We start from the raw sequence: 27,609 nt of genomic DNA on the forward strand, positions 1-27,609 counted from the left end.
TAGTAAAATACGGAAGTGTGGCAAAGTAGCCCATACTAAAGAAAATAATACAATAATAGAATGCATAATATTTGCGCTCAACAACATTTTTTTAAAAATTGTATTCCATTGCTTTCTTTATATAACAGGATTGGGCAGATGGTGTTTGGGTAACAGGAGTCCTATATCACATTGTTGTACAACTGATTTCAGTTCTTCATAAAAATCAAGCTGTTGATTGTTGTAGGCCTAATAGTCGCCACATTGCTGGCGTCCGTAGGCTGTGTGTAGCTTATAAGTAGTAGGCTATCAACCTGTATAAATAATATCAAAATGCATATGACTCTTTTCCACACCTGAAACCAGTATGGTAACTGACTTGCAACCACATAATTAAAGGCATATCCCAGTGGGAATACAATGTGATGAAGACATATTTTTCTGGTTAGAATCTGGTCGAGACACCTTATAACCAGATCACAACCAGATTAAGATGTATTTTTCATGACACCAATTAATAAACACCAACCTACATAAAACATGTGCATAGTGTTTGTGGGCCATGCACCCAGTGGATATAAGACACTAGAACCATTATAATGATTAAAATGTGAGTGGTTTTTTTCAGCAGGGTTTGCATGACTCAGTTTAGCACAGTTGGCAAACAACAGCTGGCAGAGCGCACCAAAGTGGGTAAGGGTCTCAAGGCATACGGTACCCAATGAACACGGTGTGCTCAGGCCTATTCCGTTTGAGACTCGGCACTACATTTTAGTCATTTAGCAGACACTTTTATCCAGAGTGACTTACAGTTCATCTTACGATAGCTAGGTGGGACAACACCATATCACAGTCACATTTTTCCTCAATAAAGTAGCTATCAACAAAGTCAGTGCTAGTAAGGGGGAAAAAAGTGTGAGTTAATTCACGAAAGGAAAAACATATATATACAGTTGAAGTCGGAAGTTTACATACACTTAGGTTGGAGTCATTAAAACTAGTTTTTCAACCACTCCACAAATTTCTTGTTAATTTGGCAAGTCGGTTAGGACATCTACTTTGTGCATAACACAAGTAGTTTTTCCAACAATTGTTTACAGACAGATTATTTCACTTATAATTCACTGTATCACAATTCCAGTGGGTCAGAAGTTTACATACACTAAGTTGAAAATTCCAGAAAATGATGTCATGCCTTTAGAAGCTTCTGATAGGCTAATTGACATCGTTTGAGTCAATTGGAAGTGTACCTGTGGATGTACAGTGGGGGAAAAAAGTATTTGATCCCTTGCTGATTTTGTACGTTTGCCCACTGACAAAGAAAGGATCAGTCTATAATTTTAATGGTAGGTTTATTTGAACAATGAGAGAGTGAATAACAACAACAAAATCCTGAAAAATGCATGCCAGAAAAGTTATAAACTGATTTGCATTTTAATGAGGGAAATAAGTATTTGACCCCCTCTCAATCAGAAAGATTTCTGGCTCCCAGGTGTCTTTTATACAGGTAACGAGCTGAGATTAGGAGCACACTCTTAAAGGGAGTGCTCCTAACCGCAGCTTGTTACCTGTAAAAAAGACACCTGTCCACAGAGGCAAGCAATCAATCAATCAGATTCCAAACTCTCCACCATAGCCAAGACCAAAGAGTTCTCCAAGGATGTCAGGGACAAGATTGTAGACCTACATAAGGCTGGAATGGGCTACAAGACCATCGCCAAGCAGCTTGGTGAGAAGGTGACAACATTTGGTGCGATTATTCGCAAATGGAAGAAACACATAAGAACTGTCAATATCCCTTGGCCTGGGGCTCCATGCAAGATCTCACCTTGTGGAGTTGCAATGATCATGAGAACGGTGAGGAATCAGCCCAGAACTACACGGGAGGATCTTGTCAATGATCTCAAGGCAGCTGGGACCATAGTCACCAAGAAAACAATTGGTAACACACTACGCCGTGAAGGACTGAAATCCTGCAGCGCCCGCAAGGTCCCCCTGCTCAAGAACACATTTACATGCCCGTCTGAAGTTTGCCAATGAACATCTGAATGACTCAGAGGACAACTGGTGAAAGTATTGTGGTCAGATGAGACCAAAATGGAGCTCTTTGACATCAACTCAACTCGCCGTGTTTGGAGCAGGAGGAATGCTGCCTATGTCTCCAAGAACACAATCTCCACCGTCAAACATGGAGGTGGAAACATGCTTTGGGGGTGTTTTTCTGCTAAGGGGACAGAACAACTTCACCGCATCAAAGGGACGATGGACGGGGCCATGTACCGTCAAATCTTGGGTGAGAACCTCCTTCCCTCAGCCAGGGCATTGAAAATGGGTTGTGGATGGGTATTCCAGCATGACAATGACCCAAAACACACGGCCAAGGCCAACTACAGAAACGTCTGACCTCTGTGATTGCCAACAAGGGTTTTGCCACCAAGTACTAAGTCATGTTTTGCAGAGGGGTCAAATACTTATTTCCCTCATTAAAATGAAAATCATTTTATAACATTTTTGACATGCATTTTTCAGGATTTTTTTGTTGTTATTCTGTCTCTCACTGTTCAAATAAACCTACTATTAAAATTATACACTGATCATTTCTTTGTAAGTGGGCAAACGTACAAAATCAGCAGGGGATCAAATACTTTTTTTCCCCCACTGTATTTCAAGGATTACCTTCAAACTCAGTGCCTCTTTGCTTGACATCATGGGAAAATGAAAAGAAATCAGCCGAAGCCTAAGAAAAAAAATTGTAGACCCCCACAAGTCTGGTTCATCTATGGTAGCAATTTCCAAACGCCTGAAGGTACCACATTCATCTGTACAAACAATAGTACACAAGTATAAACACCATGGGACCACACAGCCGTCATACCGCTCAGGAAGGAGACGCGTTCTGTCTCCTAGAGATGAACGTACTTTTGTGCGAAAAGTGCAAATCAATCCCAGAACAGCAGAAAATAACCTTGTGAAGAAGCTGGAGGAAACAGGTACAAAAGTTTCTATATCCACAGTAAAACGAGTCCTATATATCGACATAACCTGAAAAGCTGCTCAGAAAGAAAGAAGCCACTGCTCCAAAACCGCCATAAAAAAGCCAGACTACAGTTTGCAACTGCACATGGGGACAAAGATTGTACTTTTTGGAGAAATGTCCTCTGGTCTGATGAAACAAAAATAGAACTGTTTGGCCATAATGACCATTGTTATGTTTGGAGGAAAAAGGGGGAGGCTTGCAAGCCGAAGAACACCATCCCAACCGTGAAGCATGGGGGTGGCAGCATCATGTTGTGGGGGTGCTTTGCTGCAGGAGGGACTGGTGCACTTCACAAAATAGATGGCATAATGAAGGAGGAAAATTATGTGGATATATTGAAGCAACATCTCAAGATATCAGTCAGGAAGTTAAAGCTTGGTCGCAAATGGGTCTTCCAAATGGACAATGACCCAAAGCATACTTCCAAAGTTGTGGCAAAATGGCTTAAGGACAACAAAGTCAAGGTATTGGAGTGGCCATCACAAAGCCCTGACCTCAATCCTATAGAAAATTTGTGGGCAGAACTGAAAAAGCTTGTGCGAGCAAGGAGGCCTACAGACCTGACTCAGTTACACCAGCTCTGTCAGGAGGAATGGGCCAAAATTCCCCCAACTTATTGTGGGAAGCTTGTGGAATGCTACCCAAAACGTTTGACCAAAGTTAAACAATTTAAAACTCAATCCTAACAAATACTAATTGAGTGTACTTCTGACCCACTGGAAATGTGATGAAAGAAATAAAAGCTGAAATAAATCATTCTCTCTCCTATTATTCTGACATTTCACATTGTTAAAATAAAGTGGTGATCCTAACTGACCTAATACAGGGAATTTGTACCCTGATTAAATGTCAGGAATGGTGAAAAACTGAGTTTAAATGTATTTAGCTAAGGTGTATGTAAACTTCCGACTTCAACTGTATATATATTTACCTGTTGTAGTCATTGGTTGTAGCTAGCTAGCTTTTTGATATAGGTTTAGTTAATGACAGTAAATGTGCGTGCGTGTGTGTGGGAGAGGTAGGAAGAAAGAGAGATGATCACAATAACTTTAGAAAACATTGTTATATCAACATTGTGTGTGTGTGTGAGAGAGAGATGGTTGATAAATACACATATAGGAAACACTGATTTTGTGTGTGTGTGTGTGTGTGTGTGTGTGTGTGTGTGTGTGTGTGTGTGTGTGTGTACCCCAATATGGATGTGAAGATTTTCTTGATTCATCAGGGTCTCTTGTATATTTGTGTGTTTTGTATTTGACAACACGATACATTTTAAGATACTATCCCTGCTCCCCCTCAACACTCATTCTAACTTTACACCTCTCAACTGCCTTTTTCCATTCATGATTCGCTTTTGTTGCAGGAATCTTCTATCGTGGATGGAAGGATGGAACAAAGAGTCATGTAAATCGACAGCAAAACATAGGCTCTCTTTCTATCCCTCTCTGTCTGTCTGCCAGATTGCTGAGGGGCAACATAGTCAATGTACTTGCTAGACTAAGTGAAGACTTTAGGTAATGGCTAATCATGATCAATCTCCGTCTTTACAGTTCCTAAAACATGTCAATTACCTGATGCATGGCCTCTACAGCAGTCCTTGGCCACCCACTCAGTTATTAGTGACCTATTCTATTCCTATTCTAATATACGTTTGTAAAGTAAATAAAATCCTATTTTAAACATTTTTTTCACCCTTCTGTCCTGATTCAACAGACACCTCCCTTGGTGAGTCATGTACATTTCCTCCCATTTCTCTCTTACTCATTCTCCCTGTCGCTCACTAAAACTCACACATGTGCACAGTTACAGAGAACAGGAAGAGATTTGACAATTACACCCCTTTCTAACAATGTTTGTTGCAGCAATGATATGAAAGACAACTTGTGAAAAATATAATATTTTATTGTATCTAGATTTTCTCTTTAAACATTAAAATTATAATTATCCAACTAGGCAAATTTTTATATCCTCTTTCTTAAAATGTTTCAGATTGATGATCAATTAATTAATGTCCCACTTCAATATAAAGGCACAGAGGTCCAAACATTCCATTGCAGTTGGTAAGTTAATGTGGGGGGTTGTGACCTTTGACATGGACAGTGAGACATTTTTTGTAGAATCTGTTACAAATATTTGACTGTGCGTTACTGTTCTGTCATGTCCTGCATGCCCACATTATGCCAATTGTTTATTTATTTTATTGCTTACTGTAAGTGTCATTGATTGGTTGATGTGTTGCGGGCCTCTGACCGCCATGGTGGAGGAGAATACAAAATATGTATATGAGCAAGTTGCTCTTTTTTTGAAGACATCTCTAAGCTATAACTGCCACAAACTTCTTTAACTAGTACCATGGAAATATTTTTAGCCAGCTAAGTCCAAAGTTTTGTCAGGAATATCATTTTCTAGTTATTTTACAATCTGAAATTGATGAAGTTGTAATGCGCTGATTCGCTTCACTGCAGATCTGACCCATGACACCACTCTTCAAGAGGGCCACTATGCTCCAGATCGCCTTCTGTGCTCAGAGGTCCTTGATGAGGATCTACTCAATCACACCATTCTAATTAGTACAACAAAACAATTGGCTTTATATAGCCCCGTTATTGTTATTTTATTGTGTTATTACTTCACTTTATTTAGTAAATATTTTCTTAAAACTGCATTGTTGGTTAAGGGCTTGTAAGTAAGCATTTCACGGTAAGGTCTACACATGTTGTATTCAGCGCATGTGACAGATACATTTTGATTTTATATTATATATATATATTCTGTCCCAGTCTCTCTATACATGTAATGTCTGTGGGTGAATTTTGAAACAATTACTGTATGCAGATGTGCAAAAAATGGTGATGTAGATTTGTTTTTGCCATTGCTTTATCTATATCTAAATGTAAGAATATGTTGCAGATTTACACTTGAATTGATGCCTATGGTAACAAATAGAAATGTAATTATCAATGTTTTCAATATCAAACTTTGTCCTCTGCAATACTTTTTACAGTACGTAATAAACTGTAGTCAGGTGGTGGTCATTACCAGGTCATGATGATCTTAACTATGAATTTAACTATGACCAGGGCATAATATAGCACATAATATAGTGGTAAAAATTATGACCATCTGGTCATATGGTAGTCAGAAAAAAAGTCACATAACATTTTTTATATATTTTCAACCAGTTTGCGACCAGAACAAGACGTATTAAAAAGACGTTAAACTAACATATTCTGAACCAGTTTTGCCTACTGGGTATTACCTGCTTGATTGACGGTGAAAAGTACCGTGAAACTCCTCCCTTCGCTCGCAGGCAGTTGGAATTGCTTCCTATGCAAACGTGTCTCAGTAGAGTACAGCCGGTTGCAGTAAATACAGTGCTCCAGAGGCAGGGTTTGACCTCGCAGCTCTGAAAACATCACTAATCCAATATTTCAGGTGCGGAAGCCGACCATTGCTCAAACTGCAACAGAAACACACACGACTCTTAAAACCGGCATACTGCAAGTGAATGGGAGGGCTAGTGACAAAAACTGGAATTCTGATTGAAGAAAGAGTCCGTAACCGTAAAGACGATTACAGCTAAATTGTTACACATGCTATTCTTTTAGTTATTTGGTTTAATTTATAACGCGACATCTAAGCATTGTAACAACGCGCAACGACTGTTGGAATTGGGACACTAGGCTACGTCAAATTCCACTCTGGTTTCACTGAAACTCCAGCCGTTCCCAGTTCAAGAATTAACAAAAAATACATTTGGAAGATCCTGCCGATTTCCTACCTTGGATATACCTACTGCAGGAGATATTGGTAATTCTTTAAAAAAGGTGAGTGTTGGGGTGTTTTTTTGGTTTAGGTTGGGTTGTTCTTCAAACTTTTCCCTGGCCATTTTCCTGCATCAATTGTGTTTTCAAAACAACTGGGAACCCGGAAAAAACGATGTCAAATCATGACGTCAACGGTCTTGAGGTCGGATTTCAGAGTTCCTAGTTGTTTTGACTGTGGCACAACGCGCATGATGCGGAAATGTACCTGCATTACAGGTAAACTCATCTGAAACGTATGATATCGCTGATTAACTTCCGACGTTATAAAAACAAAAACGTCAACAATGTATTCGTGCGGTATCAGTAGTGCTTCTATAACTGCGTGAAATAAAAGACTACATTTTATTTCTATAAGAACCTATCCTAAATATTGTGAAAGTGCCCGGCTTGACAACAATATGTCATTATTGCGCTTGGGACATTGTAGCAACATAACATATGAACAAAGACTAGTCTAGTTTGTCACCAAGCCGGTTGACACTGACAACAATTCCGCAAAATTTACTTAGGTTATTGAAATTGAGCCTCAAACTCAAGTCCCTCATAGGCTATGCGATATTTTGTGAGCCTGGTCAATCGTGTTACGTTTTAAAATCTGCTACAAATAGGCCAAAATACTGTTGTAATTGAAACAAAATGAAACTAATAAATGTGACAGGTTATTAAAAATAATCATGCAGATCTACGCTCAAGCATTACCATTAATTTGCACGAGTGCATCAGACTGTCAGTTCAAGTAGGCCCGCAGTGTTTCCCAACTCCAGTCTGAGTACCCACCAACAGCACACATTTTTTTGTTGTAGCCTAGATAAACTCACCTGATTCAACTGAGGGCTTGATAATTAGTTGAATCAGGTGTGCTGGTGATGGGTACCCGAGGACTGGAGTTGGGGTAACACTGCAAGCCTACTTGAACTGACATAGCCTGATGCAGCTTGTGCAAATGAATGGAAATGCTTGAGCGTAGATCTGCATGATTATTTTTAATGCAGAATCCAGCAGCATTGACTAAGTAACCTGTCAAATTCAATAGTTTCCTTTTGTTGAAACTATTGCATTTGTTGGGGGCACTCAAGGACTGTATTTACGAAACACTGTTAGGTATCAACCATTTAATTGTAGATTTGTGCCATTATCTGATAGAGAAATGTGCTTGTAATAATCCGGAATGAATTGGAGAAGACTTTCCTACTTCCAAACTGATTTGACTGTACCAAATTAAAGTAACTGTCCAGTGAAAATCTCACTTTTTAAAGTTCATATTATGATAACTCATACCTAAATAATGTTGTTGACTCGTCCTATACTCGTATGTGGCCAAAGCATAAATTGGAGAAAAAAACACTTGCATCTCAAACAGACTTTGAAAAATGGTTGCTATTTCCTCATAGAGTATGATGTCATACTCCTGAGAAGGATAAGTGGTCTACTTACATTCATATTTTTAATGACCGGTATACGCCCATACCATTCTGTAGTTGGGTAAACGCTCACACTATTCCAACCAGAAACAACATAGGCCTTCTTAATGACAATTGTTTTGAAAGGATAACTATTTCACTCATAGAATTAATTAATTATAGGTCATATAGAAATCTGGAAACACAAGACAGTTACTTTAGCATACCTTTTTATATTTGTCATGATGACCAGCACTAGTTTCTCAACACTGACAATAACAAAGTTGTTTTAACATGATTATAACATGATTCACTTTTACAGAACATTCAGCAAACATCTGAGTGATAAGCAGACAGTCAATTAGTCATTTTACCACATAACACCGTGCTTTTGAAATACTGTATCTTTTGTATGACCAGTGAGTACAATTTGTACTCAACTCCCGAGTCCCCAGTGAGTTTCAGTGATATGCATTGTTCTACGACACCTTCTTTTCCCCCGAAAGCCTTGCTAGCAAATGAACACCTCATCCTGTCATCAAACATCAGACACCTCAAGAATATTCCCTTGATTGTGTGATTTGTCATTATTAGATAGCTGTCTCTTTATATTCCTCACAAGCATAAAGCTCATTCAAACCTTGAGTTGTGGGTAAGGTATTACAAACCTAATGAAAATCATCTTATCAGAAACTAATGGTTTAGAATTGAGTATATTAAATTGTACTTAATATACATTGTGGGTTTGTCTGATTGTTTGAATTATTTAGATGTGAGAAAGGGTGGTGTTCACGTTATGCATACAACTCAATTGGAAGGTGTTACGATTAGCCTAATTATCTGCTGTGGGACAAAAAAAAGCCTAGAGGGTGGCAGGGTTGGATTTTCACATTTTACGATGCTCCAATTTCAGTTTAATTGATAGGAAAGATACTTTCTTTCAGAACAAGGTAGCAAATGTCTTTCCATCACAATGAATATATTGGAAAGAAGACTTCATTCAGAAATTATGGATTACTCATTCTCTATTTTACATCACACATACACACTCCTCAATATAACACATCAACATTTGTATTATCCTGCTGTGACATAATTACCTTTATTGTACACCGCTAGATAATGCTATGCAGTTTTTAGCCCACAATGTATTTTCATCATACCAAACTTTACTGTGGGATATTTTCATTGGAACCAGTAAGGTAGATTAGAAGATAATGGCATGCTGAAAAAACAGCTAATGTTTGTAGCAGCATGGCCCATGTTACATAATGCATTTCCCAGGGTTGTTTCAGAGGACTATGTCAGGTCACTGTTGTTGTCTATGGAAGTTTGTGGGTGTGATATTTTTTACGTGCTTCACTGGGATAGTCAAAGCAAGTACCAATCGGACAAGAGAAAGTGCTAACTCTCAATGGAGTGCAGTTCACTAGCTAGTTCCCATAGATAATCAGCACTATTGGAGGTTTGATTGAAGGGTACCTGGCATGGATGATAACTTGTGTCCCATTTGTTGGCCTATGTCAGCAGCTGCATCATCCATTCATTAAAGCCTCACTCTGTAGAATGTAGGACTACCAACTAAACTGAAAATCCATTCACTTTTTCACTGTAGTGCTAAAAATTACCATTCCATGAGAGCAACATTACGTTTTAAAACATGTTTTGAAGCTATACATATTTTGCTTATAAATGACTGAAATCTTAGACTGTGGCATTAAACAAGGGCTGTGCCAGAGTGCACTTAAACCACCTGACCTCCGCATGCAGCATTTCATTTAGCTGCTGGAACAGAATAAACTCATTCATCTGTTTTAAAAAGGGAAAGAAAGTTTTTGGCCAGCGCTGTCGCGCTGACATTTATTGGCAAGTCATGGGAAGCAGTGAGACATTTAGGAAGTAGTCTGAACAGTCCAAGGGAGGATGTTATATTTCAATCAGAGCCTTAAAAAAAATGCAGGGTCCGGTTTTGGGAACATGTACTTTTGTTCTCTCCCTTTTCCATTGTCGCTGTGACAGAAGGGTCGTTCATTGAGTGACTCAGCGAGGTGTGGGTGACCTGTTCAGTTTCACAGGGTTCAAAGTGGCGACCGTGTGCTAGAACGCAGCAAGCTTTTGGCAGGAAGGCCGCTCGAGAAACGTCTGCTTGCATTGTTTCTCCAGTCCTCAGTGAATTCACACATTTTTTGTTTCGTTCTGTTATTTCATGATTTTCAACAGAAAATTGTTTTATTTCCCCATAGCTGAGCAAGGTTTCCTAGTAGTCAGCTTTCATTATTACATGGTCTAAAATATTTGAGGATTTTATTTGTTTCATCAGCAACATCTAGGGATTGTGATTATACACAAGCGTTTTCAACCGAAACCAATGGAAGCCAACATTTGTGCATGAAGCAAAATGAGGCAGATGCTGACTGAGTGTGAGGGACAATGTCAATAAATGTCGGTTTTCTCTTCACTTTCTCACCTCGCTGCTTTTTAGCACCACAGTTACGCCTGGTGGCAGCTTTAAATTAATTATTTAGTGAAGTATTGAGTGCACGTTGGAAATGGTCAGCACAGAGAAGGTCAGCTTGACTGAGCGGTGTCAAGTTGCTGAGACAAGTCTCTTACTAAGGTCTACATTTAGCATGAAAGCACTATGTCAATCCATTTGGGAATATCAATCCATTTTTCCATTGATGAAGACAACACAAACAAACCGTTATGACAATGTGCAACTGTCAGCCACACATGGGAGAAATCTCTCTTGTCAACCTTAGAAAAACCGAAGCAATTGTCTGTAGGCTTGGGTTGTTTACCGCATACTGGGGTATTTGAAGAACACCACACAATGATTTTTTTCAATACCGTCAAAACGATTTTATTTGAAGATTTTTATTTTTTATACTTTTAATATGTGTAGCTATTTAAAAAAATATATCTTTGTATTTTACCCCCTTTTTCTCCCCAATTTCAATCTCGTCTCATCGCTTCAACTCTCCAACGGGTTCAGGAGGCGACGGTTGAGTCACGCGTCCTCCTAGACATGACCCGCCAAAACGCTCTTCTTTACACCCGTCTGCTTAATCTGGAAGCCAGCCACACCAATCAATCAATCATTCAAATGTATTTATAAAGCCCTTCTTACATCAGATGATGTCAGAAAGTGCTGTACAGAAATCTAACCTAAAACCCCAAACAGCAAGCAATACAGGTGTAGAAGCATGGTGGCTACGCTTTTTCAAGAGATGCTTTATTACTGCCCATTTTGTGAGTTTGGTACACATCTGGTGGATGCGGAGCCGTTTATTATGTTCAATATAGGAGGGCCAAGCACAGGAAGCAGCTCTTTCAGTAGTTTAGTTGGAATAGGGTCCAGTATGCAGCTTCAAGGTTTAGAGGCCATGACTATTTTCATTAATGTGTCAAGAGATATAGTATTAAAAAACTTAAGTGTCTCCCTTGATCCTAGGTCCTGGCAGTGTTGTGCAGACTCAGGACAACTGAGCTTTGGAGAAATACACAGATTTAAAGAGGAGTCTGTAATTTGCTTTCTAATGATCATGATCTTTTTGTCAAAGAAGTTCATAAATGTATCACTGCTGAAGCGAAAGCCATCCTCTCTTGGGGAATGCTGCTTTTTTTTGTTAGCTTTGCGACAGTATCAAAAATAAATTTTGGATTGTTCTTATTTTCCTCAAGTTGGAAAAGTAGGATGATCGAGCAGCAGTGAGGGCTCTTCGATACGGCACGATACTGTCTTTCCAAGCTAGTCGGAAGACTTCCAGTTTGGTGTAGCGCCATTTCCGTTCCAATTTTCTGGAAGCTTGCTTCGGGGCTCGGGTATTTTCTGTATACCAGGGAGCTAGTTTCTTATGACAAATGTTTTAGGGGTGCAACTGCATCTAGGGTATTACGCAAGGTTAAATTGAGTTCCTCAGTTTGCTGGTTAACTGATTTTTGTATTCTGACGTCCTTGGGTAGGTGGAGGGAGTCTGGAAGGCCATCTAAGAATCTTTGGGTTGTCCGAGAATTTATAGCACGGCTTTTGATGATCCTTGGTTGGGGTCTGAGCAGATTACTTGTTGTGATTGCAAACGTAATAAAATGGTGGTCCGATAGTCCAGGATTATGAGGAAAAACATTAAAATCCACAAAATGTATTCCACTGGACAAAACTAGGTCCAGAGTATAACTGTGGCAGTGAGTAGGTCCGGAGACATGTTGGACAAAACCCACGGAGTGGCTCCGAAAGCCTTTTGGAGTAGGTCTGTGGACTTTTCCATGTGAATATTAAAGTCACCAAAAATGTGAATATTATCTGCCATGACTACAAGATCCGATAGGAATTCAAGGAACTCAGTTAGGAACGCTGTATCCTGCCCAGGAGGCCTGTAAACAGTAGCTATAAAAAGTGATTGAGTAGGCTGCATAGATTTCATGTCTAGAAGCTCAAAAGATGAAACCGCAGTCGTTTTGTTTTGTAAATTGAATTTTGCTTTCGTAAATGTTAGCATCATCTCCGCCTTTGCGGGATGCGTGGGGGATATGGTCACTACTGTAACCAGGAGGTGAGGCCTCATTTAACACCGTAAATTCATCAGGCTTAAGCTATGTTTCAGTCAGGCCAATCACATCAAGATTATGATCAGTGATTAGTTAATTGACTATAACTGCCTTTGAAGTGAGGGATCTAACATTAAGTAGCCCTATTTTCAGAAGTGAGATATCACAATCTCTTTCAATAATGGCAGGAATGGAGGAGGTCTTTATTCCAGTGAGATTGCAAAGGCGAACACCGCCATGTTTAGTTCTGCCCAACCTAGATCGAGGCACATGCACGGTCTCAATGGGGATAGCTGAGCTGACTACACTGACTGTGCCAGTGGCAGACTCCACTAAGATGGCAGGCTGGCTATCTCATTGTGGATCTATGGGAGTTAAGAGCCCTTTCTATGTTCGTAGATAAGATGAGAGCACCCCTCCAGCTAGGATGGAGTCCGTCACTCCTCAGCAGGCCAGGCTTGGTCCTGTTTGTGGGTGAGTCCCAGAAAGAGGGCCAATTATCTACAAATTCTATCTTTTGGGAGGGGCAGAAAACAGTTTTCAACCAGCGATTGAGTTGGGAGACTCTGCTGTAGAGCTCATCACTCCCCCTAACTGGGAGGGGGCCAGAGGCAATTACTCGATGCCAACACATCTTTGTAGCTGATTTACACGTTGAAGCTATGTTGTGCTTGGTGACCTCTGACTGTTTCATCCTAACATCGTTGGTACAAACGTGGATAACAATATCCCTATACTCTCTACACTCGCCAGTTTTAGCATTAGCCAGCACCATCTTCAGATTAGCCTTAACGTCGGTAGCCTTGCCCCCTGGTTAACAGTTTAGGATCGCTGGATGATTTGTTTTAAGTCTAATACTGCGGGGTAATGGAGTCACCAATGACTAGGGTTTTCAATTTGTCAGAGCTAATGGTGGGAGCCTTCGGCGTCTCAGACCCCGTAGCGGGAAGAGGAGAGACCAGAGAAGGCTCGGCCTCTGACTCCGACCCGTTGCTTAATGGGGAGAACTGGTTGAAAGTTTCTGTCGGCTGAATGAGCGATACCGGTTGAGCATTCCTACAGCATTTCCTTCCAGAAGCCATGAGAAAATTGTCCGGCTGGGACTGTGCGAGGGGTACTACTATCTGTACTTATTGTTGGCACAGACGCTGTTTCATCCTTTCCTACACTTAAATTACCCTTGCCTAACGATTACGTCTGAAGCTGGGCTTGAAGCTGGGCTTGCAGCACGGCTATCCTCGCCATAAGGCGATTGTTCTCCTGTATATTATGAGTACAGCGACTGCAATTAGAAGGTTTCCTCTGACCAATGTGTCAGAAGAAACACTGTTCACCTGACGACTAAGGTCAGCCTGCAGGCGCCCGGCCCGCCACAAGGAGTCACTAGAGCGCGATGAGCCAAGGAAAGCCCTCCGGCCAAACACTCCCCTAACCCGGACGACGCAGGGTCAATTGTACGCTGCCCTATGGGTTTCCCGATCACGGCCATTTGTGATACAGCCCGGGATCGAACCAGGGTCTGTAGTGACACCTCTAGCACTGCAATGCAGTGCCGTAGACCGCTGCGTCACTCAGGAGCCCTGTAGCTACTTTTTAAGTAAATACCTGGAGTCAACTTGTGCAGTACTTTAGGAGATAAAGAAGATTACGTTCTGCCTTACACCTGTCACATAATTTGCCATTATGAAGCTAACCAGTAGTTCCCAGTCACGTGGTGTTTGTTTGCAAGCACACAACGATGAGAGACCAGAGCCTTGTGAGTCACTCACTGTGGTGCAGCACGCGCCAGGTGATCTAGTTACAGTATGGAATTCACAACTAAATGTTTGCCGGCTAGATATCTTATAACTATTTAAGTTAACTGTCTAAAATGTGCTAAATGCTCTGCAGTTGTGCATTTGGTTTGCTAATTTAGTAGCTAGCTGTCTAGCTAAGTGGTTAGCTTCTTCCAAAATCAAGCTTTGCTTGGTAACAGCAGAGCATACCCTTCTGCTGTTTTAATATTTGTTTTGCGTGCAACCTGTGAGTAGCATTTTTTTTAGTTACTTGTATAGTTTAGGTCAGACTGCATAACATTTAGTTAGTATTCTCTGAGATTTTACATGAATTTGTTAGCATTGCTAACCTTCGGATTAGTGGGATTTGAAAACAGCACACCTTCTGTTCAGTGCAGGAATTACTGAATATCCGTTATGGAAATGTTTTAAATAAAAAAGAAAAGCTGTCTTAGGTTATTTTTTGTGTCGTTTTTGAATACTTGTGTTGATCACAAAATCGAAATTGAAAACCAATTGGTCTAATTAGTTTCCTCTCTGCAGCGAGTCTGGATCTGAGTACCTCCCCGACGATTTCTATAACGCAAACACATTCTAATTGTTCTGATTGGTCCCAGAAACTGATGGGTTGGGCCCGAGGCAGAGCCAGAACATACGTGGGCAGGCCTCTCGCACATTCAAAATGTTTTTTATGCTGTGCAATAAGTACTTTTATTTTGGGAACACCATACCACTAAAACATTTCCCAATAAAGCACAATGCGTAACAATATTTTCCTGCAACACTCTTCTCTTCACTGCTCTAACAAGACAGGATGATATATTGTTTTACAGATCATAATGCTACAAGTCTTTAAATGTAGCTAATTACACCAGTCACACGCCATGCCCACAACTAACCGCTTTTCGCACAAACCTTCCCTCAGAACTGTCAGCTAAGTAATGGCATTAGCTAGCAAGCTAACTAGCAAGAACAAAAACAATGAAATGCGGTGGAATTTACGTATTTTTTGACAACAAAAAAAACAAATGATGAAAATGATCAACCACAACCAGAAGATGATGCTGCTGCTGCTACCGATCCTCAGACAAAAAGGGGTGGCTTCGTGAATTCAAGTGGCTAAGTAGGGACAAAACTAGCAGCACAATGTTCTGTAAGTACTGTTGAAAGTCTGGAGAAATGGCAGTAGGGAAGAACTTATTTTGCACCTGGGTCGAGCAACCTAAAACACAAGTCTTTACTAACACATAAATTAATCCAAAAGTGCATCGGGGCAGGGGTGGGAAAAACATCACTACGTCTACTAGCTACCAGCCATAATCGACGTTTTCCACTAGTTACCATATATCGTAAAAATGCATGAAAACCAAAATGTGCTTTTTGATCTTAATTTAAGGTTTGGGTTAGGTATAAGGTTAGCAGTGTGGTTACATTTAGGACTAGGTTTGAAATCACATTTTTAAGAAGAGAAATAGAAGAAATAGGCAGGGTTTATGACTTTGTGGTTGTGGTCACTGGTGACGATTTGTATTTGACGACAGGCAACAGGTGGCAGCCCAAGCTGGTCAACAGACAGAGCTAAAGATGAAATGTAACACTGCTTACTGAATTGCCAAAGAGCAGATGGATTTTACCAAATTCAGATCCATGTTACTCACCCATACATTTTTCTTTATGGATTACAGTTTGAAGTGGGAGCTTTAGCAGTAGGTGCCCATACATTCTGCAATAACAGCTAACTTAAAATCCCTAAAAGACTAAATTAAGGCTGGCACTGTTAATATAATTTTATAGATTTGCATAACAGAGCAATAAAGTTGTTGCATTGTATGTCATAAACATACATGACTAGGTGATCATGTTTTTTTGTCATCTGAATTGTATTTATACTTTTAAGGATAATTACATTTAAAATGTCTCTTTCAAGCAGTCATCTTTTCTAAATTGAATATTGATGTATGATTTAAACAGGGTAGACCAATAGATATGTTTCTACAACCACTGAATGAGTTTCACAGGATTTAAAAATTGCAAACTATAGCAAATAAATAAACGCTTATCTGTGATATGGCAACCAAAGAACACTCTTTAAAACCATTTTGATTTTAAATCATGCATGCATACATGCATACATACATACATACATACATATATAACATCATACATAACTGTTTAGCCACAATTAATTTAAGTGTAATTAAGCAAACGGGTGTAGGAGTCGTAAGCCGCCTTCAACATCGTTTTAAAGAAGTTGGCAGTACGTCCAATCGGTCTCCCAACCGCAGACCACGTTTAACCACGCCAGCCCAGGACCTCCACATCCAGCTTCTTCACCTGCGGGATCATATGAGACCAGCCAACCGGACAGCAGATGAAACTGTGCATTTGCACAACCAAATAATTTCTGCACAAACTATCAGAAACCATCTCCGAACCTGAGTGCAGTTCAGCGTCGTAACCGACTTCAGTGGCCAATTGCTCACCTTCGATGGCCACTGGCACGCTGGAGAAGTGCTGGCACGCTGGAGAAGTGCTGGCATGCTGAAGAAGTATGCTTTTCAAGGATGAATTGTGGTTTCAACCATACCGGGTGAGCAGTTTGCTGATGTCAATGTTGTGCCCCATGGTGGGATTATGGTATGGGCAGGCATAAGCTAAGGACAACCAATAAAATCACAGTATCGAATTGCAAGACATATCGTGTCGACACCAAGGTCCCTGGCAATTCCCAGCCTTATTCCACACTGAATGTTGTCTCCTTTTGGGAAAGTCATCCATCAAGGTTGAGTCGGCGGGTTGCGGGGAGGGACACACTTTAGCCGTCACACAGGTGTGTAATGCGCCAGCTAGATGTGATGATGTATGGATCTGCATTGAGCAAAGGCACACTGCACCACTGTCCAACATCAAGCGTTCAGTAGAGAAAGTAGGCCAACCAAGGCATTCAAGCTTTGCCTTTTGCGTATCTGTAAAATGAGGTAAATGACAACACGTTTTCTTCCAGCGGCTGCTTCTTTAACGGCAGTGTTTTGTTGTGATCATTCACCTGATACATGTCAAACAACGACAGATCGACTATTCGAAGGATCTTGTCATTACCATATAAATGTTAAACTCCTCTTAATGAGGCCATCCATCAACATATCTCTAAAAGATACACCATCAGATTACTTCAATATCCCACACTGTAGCCCAGGTCACGTTTTGCTGTGTTCAAGTCTAACGGACAGCCTTGTCCTGTCAAAGATGCTGATTTACAACAGACACTCTAGCTGATTGCTCAAAGGTGCTAGCCTTAGCATTTTCACTATGTCAAGAAAACATCATGACTTTGTGCTTTCAATTTGCAAGACACCATCTAAGCAAGCCTCTCTCTTTACAAAGAAAGTCTCATAACTCCTTCCTGTGCTTTGGTCTATTCTCAAAATCTAGACCAGTGAAATGCCTTTGCTTGGCTACTCCTCAAAAGTGTAGTTTATCCTTACCAGATTTACAAAACACACCTGGAAAGGGTGGCTTGTCATTTTTGTTTTGTTCTTCTCATGAATAATTCCATACGGTAATAAGTGTCGAGGGCATGGCCACGCTTTCAGAAAGGCCTCCTTTTGCTGAGTGTCTGGGATACAAATGACTGACATGTTGTTGAACAAAGATATGGAAAAGGAACTCAATAAATAGAAATTAAAAGTGATTCGTAGGCCCCTTGAAATGCCTGCCCACTCAGGTGAATGTGCCTTTGAACTGAGATCAGATGATGCCAATGTTTGTGATAAGTTGGTGGATTTCACGTCTGTATACTGTGACTTTGCGACATGGAATTACATCCTCTAGTCTAAACCGATCAAATTCATAATAAACACAGCTTGAGGAAATGTCACCCATGCCTCAGAACTCTAAAGGAAGGGTGTGTCTCTCGGGTTACGCAAGGACCCATGCCATGACATCACTCAGCTCGGTTGCAGAAGAGTGGCAAATTGGAGAGCAGGCTTTCTCCAGACAGGACTGAAAGCAGGAAGCCGAGATATTTCAACACAACTGCACTCTACTCACACTCAAATCACAGGGTATTTAAAGCACCAACATCCATTTGTCTGATTAATATAATATTTTACCTTAAAAGCACATTGGCTATTGACATGTTCTGCAGTTTTACCTTAGCCACCTGTAACCCTGACCCTGCACAGTCACTTTGTATTATTCCACCCTTGCATCTCTATCCCAGTTCTCACCTAGCAGGTTAGGTTTGAATGAAGGACCATGCCTGTCTCCCTGATGTGATGGTATTCAGCCAATCCAGGTCACAACAATGTCTGTCACTCATGCGTTGCATTGTCATGTCCTTTAGGAACACTGTCACCTGCCCTGATCACGTGTGCCATATAGTATTCTGTGTGACCTACGGTCAATGTGATATGTTCATTGGTTTCTTTTCGATATGACTAAGAAAATTAGGTGACATTGGTAATAACGTGATGATTGTTAATGGTGATAAATCAGTAGTTTGGTTTTAGAAACCAGAGATGTCTGCACGTGATAGCATTGTTTGAAGGCACCGCTGAGCACAGGACTGTCTTCGATGTTGAGCAACAGTAGCATAGAGAGAGACCTTTGTCATTCTATAAGGTTGTTGAGACACGTACGTTGGTTCCATATTGTGCTCTAGTTGCAGTCTGTCATGCCAGTGCCAATTTACCTCAGACTTTGAGATACTAGAAGATAAGAGAGGTTGGCGGATTGGCAGATAGAGTACAGTAATGTATTATTTGTGCTGTGATAAGGTAAGCATACATTAGTCATCTTTACTGTTGTTGCCGTGGATGCACTTCTTATGGAAGGGGAGTATGTCTTATGCACTGAACTGAAACCTTAATTAATTCATTTTTTTGTCAGAGTTGGTAGTTGACCTCTAAACATGTGGTCATGATGACATGGACTTATTTTACAAGCACTTGACTGCATGCCATTTTCTTTAAAGGGATTATTTAGTTCATGGTCATTATCTATGGATGCATACTGGCTGGGCTTGAAGGGTCAACAATATGGAAGAGATTCAGTTAATTTATGTTGAGGTTTATGCTATACGTAAGATTCCAGGGAATCACTTTCGCTAATGGTGGAAATCAAGGATTTATCTTGGTCTTGAGTATTGTTTCAGGGCCGAATGTGTGATTGAATTGTGATGCCCGCCTCCTTGATTTGACCTGGAGGGATGGATACATCAGGGTAATGTTTGTGAGAAGGCGGCATTAAAAATGAAGGAAATTTATCGTGGCCTCTTATAGCTGACTTGATCAATCATTCCCCGTGCATATTGGACATGGTGAGTAATAATTTAGTTTTTCCTTAAATGGATGGGCACATTTGGTCAAATGTGCATTGAGAACATAGGCTCTAAATGGATGGATGATGTGATATATTGGTGTCTACAGGAAGCTTTCGTCCCGGTATAGACAGACATGACAAACATGCATGGTTGAATGGAGTCACTCTAGAAGGATAAGTAGAGTACAGTTTTCCACTTGCCCCTCCAGCATTGCATCTAATCACAAAGACACGAGCTCTTTAGCAACGCCAGGCTTAAGTGATTCCTTTGGAATTCTGTTGCTATGGAGGGTAGTTGCAAATGAGATCCACAGGGCCTAAGCCTGTTGTTTTCAGTAGAGAGACTTTTTTTTAAAGAATTTAGTCAATCAGAAACTATTGTGAATGAATGGTCAAATTCTGGTTCCACCATAAACATACTCTACTTTAGCTGTGTGGTCACATTTCAGGACATGTTGAAAATAGTTTGAATACCAGAGAAGAAAAATTGCTCGACTGGTTTTGGATGATACTTTGTGCCGTCCCACAGTCTGCTCTGCTATATTCTCAAGAGTTTAAGCTCTGCCTGAAAAAGTTGTGAAAACAACAACAAAATTATAAACTGAAGGAGATAATATTTTGAAAAACAAAATCTACAAACCTTCGCTATCTCCTAGTCAAGAAAACAGCACGGTTCCCAACTTCCTAGCTATAACAATTTCAGTTCTGCATACAATCACCATCTTCTCATATAGAGGGGTCTCCAGTCTTACAACTTTACCCCTTTTATTATAGCTAATGCTATTGGAGCAGATGCCCATTCATCATACTCTATGTGGAAAGGTTCACCACCAGAGGGAACCAAGTCTCAGTGTACCTTCCACTCTATTGATTATTGATAGTGAATAGACACTGTGTACAAAACATTATTAACAGCTTGAAAAACCCAGCAATTCAATATTTTGTCTTGCCCATTCACCCTCGGAATGGCACACATACACAATCCATGTCTCACTTTTCTCAAGGCTTAAAAATCCTTCTGTAACCTGTCTTCTCCCCTTCATCTACACTGATTTGAAGTGGATTTAACAGGTGGCATCCAATAAGGGTTCATAGCTTTCTATATGTCCTGGAAAAAGCAAGGGTTCCTAATGTTTTGTACACTCCAGAACTCTGTACTGCCACCTCCTTTCCTTTCAATTAAGACCTAGACAACCAGGTGAGGGGAGATGAGATCTAGACACTCGGCCCTCCGTGGAATGAGTTTGACATGTGCTCTAGAGAGATTGTAAAAACAGGATATATTCAATACCTGAGATGTATTGCAATGCATACATCATGCAGGAATGGACTGGGACCAGAAATTGGCCTGGGCTTTGCTATCACAATGGCCCAATTATTTTTTTTTCTTCCCTCAATGCCCCAACTCTAGCCCAAACTTTTTTTCTTTGCGGTCCTCAGTATTGGCCAAATAATTACAATTCTTGCAACAACAAAAAAATACAATTTAGATAGGCCCACCGGGCAAAAAATGGACCAGCCCATGTGGCATTTGCCAGAACTGCCCTGTAGCCAGTCAGTATCTGACTGCATGACTTGATATTTCAACCAGGCACAGTAAATTACTCATGCAGTGGATCTATTTGTTGATTGTCAAGTTATAGGTTGCACTTCAATGTTTTAAATGGGATCTTTTGAGCTATGGAATAAAATATTTGCATCATCATGTACTCAGAGGTGCCTAACTTAAAACAGAAGTCTGAATCGGATGTGACAGTGGAAACTGCTGCTCAGTGTCTCATTCTAACATTTATAGCTTCTAGATAAGTGGGATGCTCACAGGAAATTATCTAATAACTTCCCCTAACCACATTCTTTGCAATATGGTAGCACTAATATGAATAGTAATACAGAGGGGTTCCCCCATTTTATTATGTGCAAAAGACTAGGTATAGAGTCCTTTGTTCCTCAGCCAACATTTGATAAGATACAAACAGACCGACATGAACAACAAAGAAACACTTGGTTTATGAAGCTCATAAACAAACTCTTTACCATAAGTATGCACATTCAATTTACTAAAACAACCCTACACTAGCATGTCCAAGGGAACAGATGACACTGGCAGCATTCTGGAAAAAAATCTCTGTTCTCTCTGTCGTGGCTCGATTGTTGCGTTCGAAGTTCAATGTGTCGGTATGACCTGGAGCATTAGGGCTGCACTGGTTCCAGGAATCTCAAATGTTTAACAACACACTGGTGTCCTGGTTATGTTTTCGAGAGGCTATTGCAAGCAGCAGGCCAGGCCGGGCCGGGTCATGCCTTGTCTGCCATGTTAGCCTAATGCTAAGTCCGCTCCAAGGCTAACACTCATAAGTTGAAAGGCTATGAGAACTACTACATGACTGAAAGACTGGCCATTGGCAAGCCGTTGGACCTGAAGGAAGGCGTGCTGCAAGTAGATAATTTGCATTACATTGTTCACTGGGCTGATGATATTACTGTGTAACTTGGCATAGCTCCCTTTCTTGTTTAGCCTTCAACTCAGTAGCTGGGGCACGACTATTCAAAGTGACAAGATGACGAACGGTTTAGGCTTTAAATCACGTAATATGCACAGTCGGCTGTAATGTCTTAGTTTGGTGGACTTTCGAATTTGTGACCTGATTTTTCTAAGACCTAAACAACGTGATATTTCACAATCTGTAAATGATCAATAATTACTTTGTTTCCCATTCTCCATTAAATGTGTTTAGAAAGAGGGGATAGATTATACACATTTAATCTTTCAAATGTTTTATTTAGAAACATTGGGTACAGAGGACAGTCATAAAAGTTAATGGATAAACTTTGTTGATATATGTTATAAAGAGGGTGAGGTCAACTACTGACCTTGAAATAGGTGAAGCCTGATATTTACTATTGCCCGAAAAAATCATTTACTAACTGGGAAGATCCAACCATCAATTCTTGTCCTGACTAAATGTTTTTCCATTTACGATACGTAGAATGTTAATCCTGGATGTTCATTTGTTTTCAGTGAAATTTATTATTTTGTGGTGTTAAGTCTTTTTCACTCTTTCTTTTACAGATCAGACCCCATTGACATACAATGGCAAGCGCTGCCTGGATAGATCTTCGCTATGGATGAAGCTTGGAAAGGTCGATCAATTCCATTTGACTGCCCTATAACGTCCCGGCAATGTGGAGAGCCCCCAGAGGCACTGAATCCCCAGTGCAGAATGATCCAGGCTGGAGAATGATCCAGGCTGGAGAATGCCTAACACCCCTACTTCAGGAGTTAAACAGCTACGCATAAGAACAATCGGACTAGCCATCTGTGGCGAAATAATTTTCTCTGGATTCCAGACTTCCTAGCTAGGGACTTTCTGAAACATTTCTCCTGGTTTCCATGACATTTAAGACCTTTCCAAGTTGTGGACAAGGTAAAATCACTTTCCTCTCAAGCTGCGGAGAGGTGGGAGTAGTCGCCCATGTGTAGCAGGACAGTAACTGCTGCTAGCGGAATAACGTAACCTCAGACTGTCTGGGGTTCCTCCTCTCGACGGGACAAGGGATCCCACCGCAACCACCAAGCCCCAGTCTGACTCACCGAGTGACTCCACTCACGTCAAAAGGCATACCCTCTATCGAATGGCATGGGTCAAGTTCTTCAGGAAGCCGGGGGGCAATCTCGCCAAGTCCTACCAGCCGGGGAGCATGCTGTCTCTAGCCCCCACCAAAGGCCTGCTGAACGAGCCGGGGCAAAACAGCTGCTTTCTCAACAGTGCGGTGCAGGTGAGTCATATCTAAACAATGAATAGTAGATGATTACTGCATGCTTTCAGATAATTGCAATAAATGCTTTGTTTTTCAATGACTATATATCCAGAACAATAGGATGGAAGTAGAGACACTGTTAATATCTGATAAGGAACATGTGTATTAATGCAAATTGCAACAATGCCCAATCCCTTGATTTGAAATGCGTGGTAAACCAATACAAAACATGATCTCATTTCCAGGAGGCTACATTCCTCATGTTAGCTTTGCTTATTCATAATAAAGGAATAGACAGCATCTCCCTCCAGACCAAAAATATTTACCACCACCAACATTACTTTACAACCTCAAAGCCAATACCTTAGTCACTCTCTAAATGCTTCAGTACTTCCCGGCAAGTTACTGAAAGGTTGTTTTTGCCTCGTGGGAAGGCATTTGGCGGACTGTTCCAGGCCGTGACTCAGAGGGCGAGACATGGCTGAGCTGGATGAAGACGTCCGCCACCCAGGGCTTTGTTTCCAAGGAACAGAACCCCCCCCTTTCTTTCCTCTCCCTCTCTCCTCTTTTTTAAAAAAAAATCCCCTTTTATTTAACTAGGCAAGTCAGTTAAGAACAAATTCTTATTTTCAATGACGGCCTAGGAACAATGGGTTAACTGCCTTGTTCAGGGGCAGAATGAAAGATTTTTACCTTGTCAGCTCGGGGATTCGATTTTGAAACCTTTCGGTTACTAGTCAAACGCTCTAACCACTAGGCTACCTGCCGCCCCAGGCCATGTTGTCCTCATGGCCTGACACAACCACCCAGCCCCTCTAAGCACCATCTACCAAGGAAGGACATCACTGGCCCTAAATCCACAGTCGACAATGTTTGAGGTCAGGTCGCAACGTGAAGTTGTTATTATTGTTCAAATTATTAACCAGCCTTCAAATGTCACCTTTAGAACTGAACGTGTTTTCTAAAATAAATCTTTTTAAAACCTGTCTTTCATCAAAGGAAATATTAGCTGGGAAAGTTGGGGTTATAATGTAAGTTCGGTGTGTAATATGAGGATCTTCATGAACGTGACAATACTTTCACAATAATATGTTTTCTTCAATCCCCTGTTCAGGTACTGTGGCATTTGGACATCTTCAGACGCAGTCTGAGGCAACTTCCTGGACACTTCTGTCTCGGAGACTCATGTATCTTCTGTGCGTTGAAGGTATGCGCCCTTCATCAAGTCTTAGTTCTTGCAAGCAATCCCAAATGTAAAAAAATATATATATTTGTAGGACTTTATCGGTGCTGACACGTTACCGCTAGTTTGATAGCATTACCAATAATTTGATTTGGCATTTTGTTGATAACACACATTCAGACTGGGGATAATGAGCTTTGAGGGAGTAGTTAGTTGTCCCTTGAGAACTGCTATAAATAATTATTTGTAAATGTTTTCCTTTGCAGAATTTAATGAATTAACTTCTTTCGATTAAGGCAGCCCCCCGCACCTCTCTGATTCAGAGGGGTTGGGTTAAATGCGGAAGACACATTTCAGTTGAAGGCATTCAGTTGTACAACTGACTAGGTATCCCCCTTTCCTGTTCCGCAGGGCATCTTCTCCCAGTTCCAGCACAGTCGGGAGCGCGCCCTGCCCTCAGACAACCTGCGTCACGCCCTGGCCGAGACTTTTAAGGATGAGCACCGCTTTCAGCTGGGCTTCATGGACGATGCTGCCGAGTGCTTCGTAAGTTCCTTTGGTGACTGACCAGACTTTCTGGCAGATCCCTGGTATCCAGGGGGCCTTTGAGCAGAGGCGACAAGAGTGGAATGTGTGTGTATGTTTGTTTGTGTGAGTGTGTTGGGGACACTTGAGGGGGGGGGGGGGGCTGTAACAAACATTTAAGCGAGGTCATCGTCTGAAAGAGGTATATCCCTTCTCCCATCAATCCCCTCGACACAGCCTCTAATATATCATGGTGGTGGGGTACGTAAGCCAAAACACAATCTTTGGGCCTTAACTGTTTCCTCACTGTGTTATGCAACATCACTCTGAGTGGTTTAAAGTGGTCTTTGAACTCTCTGACTGAGTCATTTTCACCATAGATATTCAGTACATTTGTGTTTAGTTTGCTAACTTCCAAACATTTATCCTACTGTAATAACAGTGGTGGACAAAGTACCCAATTGCCATACTTGAGTTAAAGTAAAGATACCTTAATAGAAAATGACTCAAGTAAATGTAAAAGTCACCCAGTAAAATACTACTTGAGTAAAAGTATAAAAGTATTTGGTTTTAAATATACTTAACTATCAAAAGTAAATGTAATTGCTAAAATATACTTAAATATCAAAAGTATAAATCTTTTCAAATTCCTTTATATTAAGAAAACCAGACGGCATCATTATAATTCTTAAAAAAATAAAAATTTGGATAACCGGGACATACAACAAAACTCAGACCTCATTTACAAACGAAGCCAGTGTGTTTAGTGAGTCCATCAGATCAGAGGCAGTAAGGGAGGAACAGGGATGTTCTCTAGATAAGTGTGTGAATTGGAACATTTTCCTGCCCTGCTAAGCATTCAAAATGGAACAACTACTTTTTGGTGTCAGGGAAAATGTATGGAGTAAAAAGTACATAATTTTCTTCAGGATTGTAGTGAAGTAAAAGTTGTCAAAAATATAAATAGTAAAGTACAGATACCCAAAATACTACTTAAGTAGTATTTTAACTTAAGTACTTTACACCACTATGTAATAGTAATGCTTTGTTACCCTGTTCTTTTTAACACTTATTCTAGACCCAACAGAGAAAAGATCATTACCATCTGAGAGCACGATGTTCAGACGCTTCAACACCAACTAAGAAACATCCAGGATTTTAGGAATTTTACTGTACATTACATCTAGTTTTAGACTTCATCTTAGCTAATGAATTAGTTCCTCTTTAGCCCTTCAGCTATAGTGCTTAGGTGAGGCTACACTACAGTACATTATGTTCTCTGTCTGCCTGCATCAGGTTTGTCACTGTAGCGTAATTGCTCTAAACCGAGTCAGCACAGACATATAATCATTTCCTGTTTAGCGCAGCAGGTCTTGAGTGGGGAGGACATTCATTCAGGAGAGCTCATTATACAGTGGAGGATAAACAGCCGAGAAAATTAAGTCTCTTTCTCTCAAGAACAGGAGGTGATGAGAAAACGAGCGGCCAGCCAAACCGATAAACCAATATGCCCACTCTCCGAGCTTCCCGGCAACACAGGGAACCAGTCACACGAGCCATTTACGTCAAATTTACCTCAGATTCCCTACCCGAGTCTGTTATGAATAACCAATGATTTTCAAAGAACCACGATCCAATGAAATCCAATGTGGTGGTTGAAAGGTCAGGTGCCAAACAAAACAAAAAATTCGATGTTTGAATTCTTGTTCTGTAAACAATGCCCCTTTTTCAGTGTGGCAACAATGCTGTTTCAATTACATAGCTAGAATAAAAATGTTTGAACACCTGAGGTGACGTGATATCAGGTAGAATGGTTAAAGGAGCTTCTGCATACTGTGTACAACCTTTCCCCCCCCCCCCTTTTATTTTTATGTGCAGTTTGCTCAGAGAGTCCTTTCTCAGGCATGTCATCTTAACCATTCTAACATTGTAAAAACTGACTTCATTCTGTGTTTATTTCTCCATGGGCGTGAAGTTGCATGAACGTTTTACTGTGTGTATGTTAAGATTTGGCAAAGTTATACGGGGACTCTCTCTTTATCTAGATTTTCCCATGGGAATCTTGGGTTTACATGCGTAAAGTAAAGACCGAGTCAAGGCTCTGTAATGAATGCTTTAGCAGTACGACTTATTTATGAGCCGAATTAGCCAGTGTCAGAATAAATGGCTGTGTGGTTATGGAGGTCTAAAAGCAGCCTGAATGTTTCATAAACCTACGGGGATTCCATAGCAACAGGAGCGAGTTTCAAGTGCT

General features: G+C 40.7%; 1 protein-coding gene across 3 annotated transcripts in view; it reads left to right on the forward strand.

Moving 5' to 3' along the window:
• The first annotated feature begins 6,362 nt into the window (after positions 1–6,362).
• The window catches only part of LOC106577622 (ubiquitin carboxyl-terminal hydrolase 53), a 61,674-nt gene continuing 40,427 nt past the window's right edge, over positions 6,363–27,609 (forward strand). Inside the window, exons 1-4 of one of the 3 annotated variants that reach the window (XM_014155839.3) lie at positions 6,363–6,843; positions 22,959–23,665; positions 24,762–24,854; positions 25,242–25,376. In XM_014155839.3, coding sequence (XP_014011314.3) covers positions 23,522–23,665; positions 24,762–24,854; positions 25,242–25,376 — 372 coding nt within the window. In that variant the 5' untranslated portion in view covers positions 6,363–6,843; positions 22,959–23,521. Of the gene's footprint in view, positions 6,844–19,175; positions 19,345–22,117; positions 22,326–22,958; positions 23,666–24,761; positions 24,855–25,241; positions 25,377–27,609 lie in introns of those variants that run through there. The other 2 variants (XM_014155840.3, XM_014155841.3) reach the window with 2 other exon arrangements.

Source organism: Salmo salar, chromosome 18 (genome assembly GCF_965601325.2).
Source record: "Salmo salar chromosome 18, fSalSal1, whole genome shotgun sequence".
Lineage (NCBI taxonomy): Eukaryota > Metazoa > Chordata > Actinopteri > Salmoniformes > Salmonidae > Salmo > Salmo salar.